General features: G+C 40.4%; 1 protein-coding gene across 1 annotated transcript in view; it reads right to left on the reverse strand.

The window, feature by feature from the left end:
• Positions 1-585: 585 nt before the first annotated feature.
• slc25a36a (solute carrier family 25 member 36a) overlaps positions 586-13,698 on the reverse strand; it is a 31,461-nt gene continuing 18,348 nt past the window's right edge. The window contains exons 4-7 of the mRNA XM_057335191.1: positions 11,230-11,330; positions 2,504-2,570; positions 2,069-2,358; positions 586-1,866 (exon numbers count right to left, since the gene is read on the reverse strand). Of these exons, the coding sequence (XP_057191174.1) occupies positions 1,673-1,866; positions 2,069-2,358; positions 2,504-2,570; positions 11,230-11,330 (652 nt within the window). The 3' untranslated portion in view covers positions 586-1,672. The remainder of the gene's footprint in view (positions 1,867-2,068; positions 2,359-2,503; positions 2,571-11,229; positions 11,331-13,698) is intronic.

A 13,698-nucleotide genomic window follows, 5' to 3' on the forward strand; every position in this document is an offset into this window, starting at 1 on the left:
TTGAGTCTTGAAGTTCTCAATAAGAATGGACAGTTATTATGACTGTGCAAAAGTACAGACAACAGTAATGTAAACCAACAGAGATGAAAACACTGGGAAATTATTTTGCATAAGGGGCAGAACGAGGAGTGATTTGAAAAATCATAAACATTTTCATAAACTATAAAAAAAGAACACAACATTCAACGAAGTTTCAAAGAATCCTTCTGTAATATTCTAACATACATATGCAGTCATTCAAATAATACTTTTTGAACCGCAAACTACTGCATATTCAGAGGACTTCAGTTCTGAACACTGGATGTTTGATATGCATACAGTATATACACATACAAGAATATCCTTCACTAAAAGTTTAGTACACTTAACTGTACAATAGCTTCCAAAGGGAACTGTTTAGCAAAACACTGTCTTGCTTACATAGTAATACTATGTTTTACAATACAAGATTAAAATTGTCACATACGGAAAAAAAAGGAAAAAACGTTTTGCGCAAGCCCAGACAGGCCACAAAGTGCATAAACGGTCATTTAGACGTACCTGTTAAGAGGGGATCCGGGGGTGGGATACACTTCTGCAAATGTATTTTGCTTGTATCTCCACAATAAGGGGGTTGGTGGGGTGGGGGTGCACTTATTCTAAATGACTGTTACCTTACAACAAATTTGGATGTCACAATGTGGCATGTTGTTTATTGGTGGTTGTTACAACAACACGCTCAGGGTTAGCGTTAGCCACTCCGAACGGAATGTAACAGAACTCAAGACAAAGCCCATTGTTGAAATTCATATCTAACACCCAGCAGTGATCATTTGAGAACGCTCCATCTCAGTAAAGAGGCCCAGTGACGCAAGCAGGACAATACCTCCCAATTAAAAATATATACTGATATTAGGACAACAATATGACAATCAAATTAACACACACACACGCACACACAAAATAAGTAAGGTTAAACTTAATATGAACCCAACAAGAAACACTTCAGTTTGAAGCACATGAGGGGCCACGGATCACGTGACCACGATTGAATGACAGCAAATGAACGTTTGTGCGCAGACACCATCTGCCTGGAAAGAGTGGAAAGTGACCTCTAGAGGAGAATGCTTGAACTAACAATGTGTGAAATACAGAAAACTTTGGAGAAACACATTTATTGTGTTTTTTTCCTTCCTTGAGTCATATCGGACATTTTTTATAAAGTAGGGGAAATCAGTTTTATAAAGCTCTGGCTCCGTTCAAAATTATTTTTGAAATGAAATGACTGTGAAACATCCAAGAACTGCAATCCAAGACTCAAGGAATTCGGCAGATTCGGTGGTTTCTTTTATTTTCAAGCATTCTCCTCTTTGATTGTCCTTTCAGAACAGACTTTCGTGACATTTCTAGAGAAACAAACAAACAGATTGCTTTAGCGTGTCTGTTTACCCTCAGTCTTACTTTGTGAAATGCTTTCCAGTCTGACAGGCTTGAAATCCATTCTGTTGACTTTCTTTACGAGACTACAGCCCCCTCTAGGGGTCCGGGATAACAATGTGTTTATAAATGTGTTCTACTTCCTTTGGTCTAAGCCTGGGACAATCTTTCTCTCTTTTCCTGTCTTGCTCTAGCTTTCTCTTTCCCGCCCTGTTCATTTTTTCTCTCTCTCCCTCTCTCGCTTTCCCTCCAGAAGTTAACCATTGAGCAGGTAGACTACCAGCTCATAGGTGCACATCATAATAGCAGTGTTGGGGATCTGTCGGACCAGATGAGTGGTGAGGCCTCGGTACAGCGCTCTGTAACCCTCCTCACGGACCACCGTGTTTAGAGTTTGGAAGAACGAACGATACTTGCTGCCCTCCTCGCGTAGTCTGGTGCGAATAACCTCTGTTAGGGAGAGAGAAAGAGGGAAAATGAGCAAATGTTTTTCAGTTATTCATCAGAGAACTTTGCTAGATAACAAAGCTATTTTGAATTTGCTAGTAATAACAGTGACATTTTCCACCTCTTACAGTTACATTTTAACATTGAAACCGGAAATCATTACAAAATTTTTAGGCATACATAAAGGCGAACAATCAGCACTCACCATGAGGATAGGCAATTGATGTGGCACATGTCTTGGATGTAGCAGCGGCCAGCATCATTCCCACAAAGTCCGAAGCGTCTTTTACAGATTCATCTTCATCATCCATGTTAGCATTGGCCTTGGACTCTATAAGTTTGCGTTTAATGCTTTCATAGATGACAAAATGGATGACAGTCTCTGAAATGCCAGCATAGGAAGCAGACATGCCCCTGTAGAATCCCCGTAACCCATCTGACTGATAGACCCGTCGGACACACTCAAATGCGCTCATGCCTTTTTCTCCACGGTTCCTGCGAAACAGCAGAAAGACACACGAATGGATATTCCTGTTGTAGATACTTAACACTAAAGTGCTAAACTGTTTGCATAAAGTACCTTTCTGGCATCGAGACACTAGTGTGTTTAAATAAACACTCGAAATAGAGTGTCACCCACCTGGCATCAAGCTGCAAGCGTGTCTTTATAAGCCAGATCGGGTTAGTCGCTGTAATGGCAGTGAACCCTGGGAAAATAAGGTGTTTGGATGAGACACAGAAGTGATACAGTCAAAGTGACTCAGCACAGGACAATTTGCATGTCTAATGCCTCTAAAACAGACAAACTCTTCCTAAAGAAATTCCACACTTCAAAGAAATGCTGTGGACGTCTGTAAAATATGCTTATGGCCTGTTTGTTTCGGTTTATAAACCCCATTTTAAGTTGTACAATCAGATATTACATCATATCACAGCATCCTAGACCAACACCAATGTGACATGGAGTATGTTTTCTTCGAAAAGATTCCAGCATCCGAAAAAAAAACATTAAACTTAACATTTAAGTAAATGAAAGCCATAAGCACATCTTAGAGCACTGGCCACAACAACAAATCAAGCCTTTTAGCTAAAGCACTAAGCTGTGTTCTATCTATAACTGAACTCCGAATCCAATTTGGCTGTACTTATAAATATGATTTATTTGATAAAAAAGCATAGAGTGCAGACTAAATGAACTGAACATTGTGATAAAAGAATCCTAAAATAAAAATAATCCCTATCCATGGCTACATATAAACACTTTTGATTATGCTTTTGTCACAGCATGGGCAATGAATTATACCATCGCTGTGATATTCTTTAAATTCATGCCATGCATGTACAGGCATGATGACATGATAAAATATTATTAAGTGAAATTTGCACAGCAACCAATTATATATCTACTGTATTTATGTATAGTATGTACAGGTGCTGGTCATATAATTAGAATATCATCAAAAAGTTGATTTATTTCACTAATTCCATTCAAAAAGTGAAACTTGTATATTATATTCATTCATTACACACAGACTGATATATTTCAAATGTTTATTTCTTTTAATTTGATGATTATAACTGACATCTAATGAAAATCCCAAATTCAGTATCTCAGAAAATTAGAATATTACTTAAGACCAATACAAAGAAAGGATTTTTAGAAATCTTGGCCAACTGAAAAGTATGAACATGAAAAGTATGAGCATGTACAGCACTCAATACTTAGTTGGGGCTCCTTTTGCCTGAATTACTGCAGCAATGCGGCGTGGCATGGAGTGGATCAGTCTGTGGCACTGCTCAGGTGTTATGAGAGCCCAGGTTGCTCTGATAGTGGCCTTCAGCTCTTCTGCATTGTTGGGTCTGGCATATCGCATCTTCCTCTTCACAATACCCCATAGATTTTCTATGGGGTTAAGGTCAGGCGAGTTTGCTGGCCAATTAAGAACAGGGATACCATGGTCCTTAAACCAGGTACTGGTAGCTTTGGCACTGTGTGCAGGTGCCAAGTCCTGTTGGAAAATGAAATCTGCATCTCCATAAAGTTGGTCAGCAGCAGGAAGCGTCAGAAGCGTCTCGCCTGGGCTAAAGACAAAAAGGACTGGACTGCTGCTGAGTGGTCCAAAGTTATGTTCTCTGATGAAAGTAAATTTTGCATTTCCTTTGGAAATCAGGGTCCCAGAGTCTGGAGGAAGAGAGGAGAGGCACAGAATCCACGTTGCTTGAGGTCCAGTGTAAAGTTTCCACAGTCAGTGATGGTTTGGGGTGCCATGTCATCTGCTGGTGTTGGTCCACTGTGTTTTCTGAGGTCCAAGGTCAACGCAGCCGTATACCAGGAAGTTTTAGAGCACTTCATGCTTCCTGCTGCTGACCAACTTTATGGAGATGCAGATTTCATTTTCCAACAGGACTTGGCACCTGCACACAGTGCCAAAGCTACCAGTACCTGGTTTAAGGACCATGGTATCCCTGTTCTTAATTGGCCAGCAAACTCGCCTGACCTTAACCCCATAGAAAATCTATGGGGTATTGTGAAGAGGAAGATGCGATATGCCAGACCCAACAATGCAGAAGAGCTGAAGGCCACTATCAGAGCAACCTGGGCTCTCATAACACCTGAGCAGTGCCACAGACTGATCGACTCCATGCCACGCCGCATTGCTGCAGTAATTCAGGCAAAAGGAGCCCCAACTAAGTATTGAGTGCTGTACATGCTCATACTTTTCATGTTCATACTTTTCAGTTGGCCAAGATTTCTAAAAATCCTTTCTTTGTATTGGTCTTAAGTAATATTCTAATTTTCTGAGATACTGAATTTGGGATTTTCATTAGTTGTCAGTTATAATCATCAAATTAAAAGAAATAAACATTTGAAAATATCAGTCTGTGTGTAATGAATGAATATAATACACAAGTTTCACTTTTTGAATGGAATTAGTGAAATAAATCAACTTTTTGATGATATTCTAATTATATGACCAGCACCTGTATATGCAAGTTAAGGTTGCAATGTTAAAAATGACGTGTGTCCTAAAAGCATTTTATGTTTAAATGTATGCTTGCATTGTATTAACAGAATTAAAAGCAACAGCAAAATATTCTGCCTAATGCTGGGGGGAACTATCAGTTCTAGAATTCAACTGCAGCAAAATGTAGAAAGCCTGGGCTCGGTGTAACCCGATCTCCTCGATCTGCGTATAAATAACGCGAGTTTATGCTTTCTGATTGCGTGTGATACATACGCCAAAACCCAATTTAGTGTGCATGTGAGACGCCAATCCTTCAGTTGCTTTCAGTCGTTCGCCTGGCGTCATAACGAGACTTGTTCGTTTTTTGCAGTTCTAAAACTGAATGATTTTATAAATACGTATTATTCGTACTTTAATAGATATTTTAGAGCACCTAACCCCACTCCTACCCTAAACCTAAACCCACCCGCTTCCCAAAGACATAAAATATGCAACAAGCAAACAGAAGTCAGCCACGGGTATTTATTGAAGCACTGACCGACACCAGTATAAAAGCATTACAAACAGGTTGTGTTGCATTCCGAGTCTTCTATAGGCGTACGATATCATTGTGCGAGCACAGTACGTCAGCTGCAGCCCCTCTCGTTCAAAAATACAAGGCTCGTTCGACTTGATGCGGCGCCGCAAGATCCGACAGGCGGATGACATCAAAGTACCGCGAGAGCGATTCGAAAGCAAACATTTTATGGTTTTTCGAATGGCTCTCGCGGTACTTTGATGTCATCCGCCTGCCGGATCTTGCGGCGCCGCATCAAGTCGAACAAGCCTATACACTCTAGCTTAGCGTGTGACGCAATTGGAGCAGGGCAGCCAATGCAGTTTCGTAACATAAGCTAACGTAATGACGCAACCAGAGACACGAGAGCCAATGCCGTTTCCAAATCAAAGCTGGCGCAACGCGTCTGTTTCGGCGGCAATTTTAAATCTGTGCGTGCTCAGAGTTTACGGCGGACGGAGAAGGGGGATCGCTTCTGGGTCTGTTCTTTGGCCTCGGAACGCTCTGAATGATCACACTTTTGGAATAAATAGCATCTAGCCGTATCTGCCTGTTATGTGTTGTGTTTTATATTGCATAATACATAAACTATTAGGTTTAGGGTGGGGTGGTGTCGGGTTACGTGCTCAAACGCGTCTAAATTGCGCGAACTAAATAATAAACATGCACAAAATACAATGTCCGATTAAAACAACAATCACACCCTACATGTCATGATGGCAAAATTACACCACAATATATAATTTAGTCGCGTTGTGGACACGTCTGCTGTCCAGCGAAGCTAATGGGAAATATTGGCGTATCATACACGCACAAGATTGGATTTTGGCGTATGCATTACACGCAATGTAAAGCGTATAGCTCGTGTTATTTATATGCAGATTGACGAGACCGGGTTGCGGTGTTGGGTGCAAAATATACTAGAAATCCCCAAACAAAAAAAAACGAAAGAGACAATTGCAATTTAAGATATTCATATGCGTTTTTAACAATACAGTGTAAAACTTCAGTATAAACAGTGTTTTCTCAGAATAAACCATAAGGAGGTATACTGAGCTAGAGTAGAAGCTCTAGAGAAGGTAAGAGGCCTACAACATTTAACTGGTGAAGGGGGAATGAAAGATCGAGAGAATAAGAGAGATAGAGAGAGCGTGTCTCTGACGAGTACTCACAGGGGAGGGGCAAAGCTCCTCTCCTCACAGCTGCAGGACGAAGCCTGCAGATATGGGGGGCAGAGCAGGCTGGCTCACAGACCCTCACGCAGGGTGAAAGCTACAGTAAAGGCCTAAAATAGACACAGGCTTTTCTGTACCACAGTCACAAGCAGCAGTCCACATGCCCCTCAGAGTCATGTCAAACACATGAGGGAGTGGAACACTTCAACAAACCCCACCCACCACAATAAATCCCCGCCCACCAGTTACATCAAACAACCATTTAATTCCTCCCAACCCTCATTTTTAACACTTAAGTGAGTGCTGGAATTTTCCTTTCCTCTTTATGGATAGAGAGAGAGAGAGAGAGAGAGAGAGAGTCAGTTGGGGACAAAGTTAAGGGAATAACAGAGGAGAAAGAGAAGTTCTGTTCCAAACAAACCTGGCCAAGCAGCATTTAAGGCATGACAGACAAACTCCCCCAATGAGGATGTTACAAGTTAGGCATTTTAATTATGCTACCTCTAGGGGTGTGACGAGACACTTATCTCACGAGACAAGACTGGGTTCACGAGAATGAGAATTAGACTTTTTTAATGAAATCCTCAACGATGAAATATATAGGAATTGTTTTTGTCTTTTATACACCTTAACACAAAATGCAAAAAATGTAGGCATTATAAAATCAACCTGTACTTTATGAAACTCATTAAACTTCTATTTGAATGAATTATATTATGCAGTAATAAACAATATGTAAACATTGCTAAATGTTTTGTCACAAACTCAAATGACAGGCAGTAATTGCACAAAACGTATGCTTTGTTTTCTTAACAGGCATAGCTTTTAGTAAAGAGCTGTTGTTGTTTTCTCTATATGCTTTGGCATAGTGCTAGTGTTAGCAGAGGTGGCGATCATATCACACTGTCAATCCTCCTTCCTCCACTGATTGAACCCTCAAAGTCTTCAGAGAAACAGTTAAAACTACATAAACACATCATGTTTTATGCTTATTGCACATAAGTAAGAGACAGATGATCCGTTTCTGACGAGGTTTGCCTGTGAATGCATTTAAAATAAAGTAATGTGAACTTGCAATTGCTACACTGTACTTGTGGTACAATCAGCTCAGCTGCTGTTCAGCCGTGCGCTGCGCCCTCCCCGCCCGTCTGTCTAGCGCGTGTGTACGGTGGGAAAGTAGCACCGCGGGATGGAAAATCACGTGGTTTATGAATGGCCGGGCTGGTCACTGTCGCAGCACGCACAAACATTGTGCAGTTATTAGCGTGTTCTGTACAGTAAGGAAAACAGGTCGCACCACAACAAAATGTGCACTCACACAAATGCTCCCAAATATATTTTGAGGTCGCACAGGTTAAATTTAGGGAGCATATGCGACTAAAATGGTCGCAATTTCAAGCCCAGCACTCAATCATGTCAATTGCGTAAGAGAATTGTGTTCTCACGAGACATCGGATCTCGCGAGATCTCGTCCCACAAGATCTCGTCACACTCCTAGCTACCTCCTAAAATACCTAGTTTTTGAAAAGTATTTTGAAGGCAGTATTGTATATAGTGTAATAGGGATGTAACGATTTACTCAGCTCACGATGCGATATGATTCACGATACTAATCTCGCAATCGTTTTTTTTCAGGATAACAAAATGAGTTGAGACAAATCTTTGTATCTTTGTAAAATAAAAAATATTTTGTCAAATAACCAAACTCAATTGCAATTTTAAAACAAATTCCAAATCAAATAAAAAACAATTAATACAAGTCTCTTTAACATAAATAAACTAAGACTTTTAAAGACACATCAGCATATCCATGTTTTCCAAGTTTGAAATACACAGAGCCCCTGCAGTTCAGAACATGTATCGTGATTCATTTAACTCTCAACTGACTTGAATCGTCACATATTATAATCGATTCTCGAATCGTTACCTTCCTATAGTGTAGTACAATATATAAAAAAAAGACAAAATACGGACTAAAAAGTTCAGTCTAAATAACTGTCCACGTAGGAAGTTCACTAGGTTTTGGAACAGAGACTGAATGAGAGAGAGAGAGAGAGAGAGAGAGAGAGAGAGATGAAAGAGAGAAGTTTTGAGTTTTAAAGGAGACCAGTGTTTTTCATGTTAAAGTTTAAAGTGGAAATTAACCATCCAGTCAAGTTAACATTATTTATTAAATATGTTTCCACTTCAATCAAAAATTATATAGTAAACCAGATTAGTGTGACCATTTAAAAGAAAAAAGGATGCCTTTGTATAGGTTTTGTAGCAAAGGGCGCCGCCATCTTGCAGTACAGCTGACTGTGACGTCACCGGGTTGGTTGCCTCATATCAGACATAATGGGAGAGACACTGTTAAATACAGGACAGTGGAGGACATATAGGGAAAGATAACACTTGAGACAGTGAAACATGGAAACTGTAAAGCCACGGGATTATCAGAGGAAATATTTAGTTAAAACGAGATATTAATACAAATTGAAAAGGGGTGTTATTGTCTATTATAGAAGTTTACCAACTTAGACATATTTGAATAAATACAGATGGCGGCGCCCTTGCTACAAAACCTATACAAAGGCATCCTTTTTTCTTTTAAATGGTCACACTAATCTGGTTTACTATATCATTTTTGATTGAAGTGGAAACCTATTTAATAAATAATGTTAATTTGACTGGATGGTTAATTTCCACTTTAAGGTAAAGAACAGAGCTGATCTTGCAGCAGCTACAAAGAAGCAACACTATTTATTTTCATAATTAAGCTTTTATCAATGCTGAATTACAGCTAACAATTCAAAATGGGATCAAATTTGATATCAACAATAACTTTACGGAGAATTAGAGGCAGTGCATGTGAGTGTAAAATGCTAACCTTGTCATTCCTGTTGACAAAAGTCATCATTGCAATCATGCAGGAAAAACAAATTCTGTGCATTTCATCTAAAATGTAATTCAGGGCCACCAAAATAGTACCACTGCAATAACTTTGCATTTGATCTGTAGATGCATTTGATGAGGATTGAAAAACACTAAAGTATATCAAAAATTCAGAGAGCAAAAAAATTTTGACCATAATTTACGATCGTGTATTGACCTGAAGCAGTTATTCTAGGATTCCTCTTAAGGTTGGTCTAATCAGACCCTTAATGGTAATGGTTTGTAACCTCAACAAACGCAATGGCCACACATGACTGTAAATTCATGTGCATCGTGATGCAGGAACCGAGCTAACCCGTAGCTTCACTGCTGTAAACTAACGCCGACACAAAGAGTGAACACAAGAAACAAAATAGTGTACTATGGCGTACTTCATTGAGAGAACAGAGCGACACGTGTAATAAATATTTCATAGGACTATCCCTTATCGAATGCCAATTTTCCATTACAGGGATTCAAGGCCCTATATTTAACCACTTTGGTAACATCAGGACTACGTGTGCTGTAAGGTGGGGTTGAGACGTAAGCATGGCCCCTTTTCTCTTATCTTCACAGTACAGACAGCACATGCTGAGTGTTTACGTCAAAATACCCTTACAATGCACTGGAATCGAATGACAAGGTTAGCATTCAGGATTGCAAAAAATGAAAAAAGTGCATGTGGTTCTTACACTGAATTTACCTTTACGGGGGGTTACAGGCTGGCAAGGGGGCCATGTGTCAAAACTGCGTAATCACAAGGAGGTTAAAAGACTGCAAGCCAGCTACACCGGCTACATGAATTGAATAACCATCATTATTATGAATCAGCATTATCATTAGGAGAATCATGATCATACCGGTGAGTAGAGACGTGACTACCTGAGCCGTCCCGATCCCGCCCGTGTCAGTCGCGAGGACCGCTGCCCACCGCGCATGGGACTCTACATGTTAGCGTAGCGCCCTGCTAGCGGCCGCTACTACACACAGCACAGACAGCGTGTGAAGCCAGACTGTTTAGAAGCACACTGGCATGTAATGACTTATGTCCTCCAGTCCTCAAAAGGTAGAAGAAAACAAAAAAGGAAAAAAAGAAAGTGGGAAAGGAAAGCACAACCTAAACTTTGAGGACCTTTTGTCTTTCTTCATGTAGTCTTCCTGATATGCTAACATGGTTTGTTCGTTACTGCTAATAATCTTTCAGGCAACTATAACAGACTTATTTACGTTTAGAAATTCTTAAGACTGAAATTTCTCAATTTATTACATTATTATTACTGCATCTATGGTCTTCTTCTGCTGACAGAGATACTAAGAAAATCATTTAAATTTAATAAAGTTACTACTTTATTCCTCTGATTTTCCTGAGCAATATTTGCTTCAAAAGAAACATTTTGATCCTGAAAGTCTTCAATTGTGCTTTCTGTCTAGATTCTATCATACCTTCATAAACGTAACCCGAAATATGGGGCAAAACCATGGCTAAACTCCCCCATTTGTATAATAAGCTGGTCACTAGGACAAAACATGATATTGTAAGAAGACTATCTCAATGTTTTGTCATTGCTAAAAACAAAGTGACTGAGAAACATTGGTTATAAACGCCCCCTAAAGATGCAATCTGTTGTTTTGTGCACACTAAGAGATGAGTATCATTTTAGTTCAGTGTGTGAAATTCAACCAAAAAACCCAATGCAAACTTAAGTCAAAAAATGCATTTACAAAGCACGAGAAAGACGTTTGCCGAGACTCTTACCTGCTAAACCAGCGGATAGCATGTGCACCTGTGTGGAATCAGGAACAAACACATTATTCAGCTTCTCTTTGGCTGTGGAGTAGGCAGCAAAATATATTGCTCTGTGGACAAAATGGAGACACGTGCTTGTTAGTTGGTTCCTAAGGTAAATATTATAAGCATCACAACAACAACTATACACATTAATATTTATTTTTTAAATTGACCACCAATCAGAGTAAATGCAATTTTTGTTCAGCTGAAGAACAATAAAACCTTGCAGCCAATCAAAAGACACTTAAATTAGAAACGTCAAGCTGTAGCACATAAAAAACTTCATTTTGTAAAGCTGTCCATCTATACACAGGGGTGTCCAATGTCGGTCCTGGAGGGCCACTGTCCTGCAGAGTTTAGCTCCAACTTGGCTCAACACACCTGTTTGGAAGTTTCTAGTCTGCTTTGTGAGACCTTGATTAGCTGTTCAGGTGTGTTTGATTAGGGTTGAAGCTAAACTTTGCAGGACACCGGCCCTCCAGGACTGACTTTGGACACTAAAGCAAACAAAGAGTTTTCATACAATGATTAACATAATGGAACAAAGTACGTTATTATTATTATTCATTTGTTTGATGATCTACAACAGGGCTAGTCAACTGGCGGCCAAATGCGCTCCGCCAATCATTTTTATCTGGCCCGTCTTAACACTTCAAATAAGCAGAGAGACTTGAATTGAAGAATGGTGAGCTTTAAGAAATGCACCGCCCTACATTCAATATGAAAGTAATTCCCGGCAGCTCATAACGATTGACGTCTTATAAAGCGATTTGATCGGCCTGTCCAAGAAGGGTACAACACCACGTGAACTATGGTTTCAGATAAGGGAAAAACTGTGTTGTTTTTATTACTGCATTCATTATATACGATTTAAACAGCTATATTTACGAAAACAGCTGTTCATCTCCCTCCAGAACTTGCACATCAAAGGATCTGCCCTTCTAAGTGTGTGGGGCACATGAATGCGATTGGAATTTACCCGAAAGTGCGATAATAGCCATATCTATGATAATACAGGGCTCTAGAGAGTGCGACCTTATTTCTCAATGGTGCGACTAAGAAAAATCTGAGGACGCACCGGTGCGACCAGCCGTTCGAGGGAGAAAAAAAGTCTCCTCGACTCTGAAAGTCTCCCTGTGATTCAACAACAGACACACATTAGGCGCATATCGTGGTCTAAACCAATCAGAGATAGTGAAGGGTGGACCCCCCTCTGATTGGCCGTGGTCCAGATTTTCCTGTACGTGTGTGTACCAGAGGTCGCGTTAAACAAAAATTATGGACAGATTTTTTTTACCAGTGACGGAAAAATCTGAAGGCCGTCCGTCCGTCCGTCCGTCATTTTGACGGATTACAATGAAGGCAATTTGTAACTCCCCATTTCCCTTCATTAGAGCGTGATATGCTCGCGAAGGGACTTGCGTGTTTTCACCTGTCATTGTTACTGACTAGACATATGTGATGCGATCTGGGAAAACCCATCGGATGTCGCGCTGGGACGCGGGAAAGACAGTTCACCTATCAAAGTAAACCACATAACATGAAGAATGAAAGAGTAGCAATGCACATTTCCCGCCAGTCCTGTGTAAACAACGGCATGCAAAGTTTTTTATACAATGTTTTCGTGAGATGACAGAGCTCCCCGTCTGCAGCACCGGGAGTTATCTGATCGCAAAACATACAAGGGATGATCAAAAGTCCAGGAGGAGAAAAGTGGAGGAGAGTGACTGGATTGAAAATTTATGCATGACGCACAATTCCTATCTTTTTCTCTGTGAATTGCTAGAGCCTCACATTGCGAAATGCAACACCCAGAAGCGACGAGCAATATGTGTGCAGAAAATAGTCGCAATCGCCGTCTGGCGTCTAGGGACGCTTGTGGAATACCGCACCATTGCGCACCTGTTTGGCGTTGGAAGATCAACAGTCCACAACATTGCTAAATAGTTCTGCACTGATTCACTCACTACAACCAGTCATTAACGGCGTGAAACTTCTGCACGCTAATATGTCACATGACGTGACAGACAAGTGGTGCGTTCCAAATGGGATATATCGCCCTCCGAAGGGCCCTTCCGAAAGGGGACACCATACAAAACGTCGCTTTTATCGCTCCTTTTGCCAAGTGAATTTTAAATGGACAAATTAGGAGATACAATTGCGTTTTTCCCTCTAGAGTTTACACTAAGAGATTTACTCTTCGAAGGGTGTAGGGCATAGGTATGATCACTTCGGAATGGAACGCTGGGCTAGTTGTCCAGTACGATTCCATTCACACAGCAGGGCTTCTCCGCAAATGCGGTTGTGAGTCCCGAAAATTTAAAGGTGCGAGTTCGGTTATAGAATACGGTTGTCAAACTCGTAAATAACCGAACTGCGTGTGAACTAGACATGTGCCGATATTCTGTAATACGATTAACCGCGGTAATGGATTCG

The sequence above is a fragment of the Triplophysa rosa genome, linkage group LG5, assembly GCF_024868665.1.
Source record: "Triplophysa rosa linkage group LG5, Trosa_1v2, whole genome shotgun sequence".
In the NCBI taxonomy this organism is placed as follows: Eukaryota; Metazoa; Chordata; class Actinopteri; order Cypriniformes; family Nemacheilidae; genus Triplophysa; species Triplophysa rosa.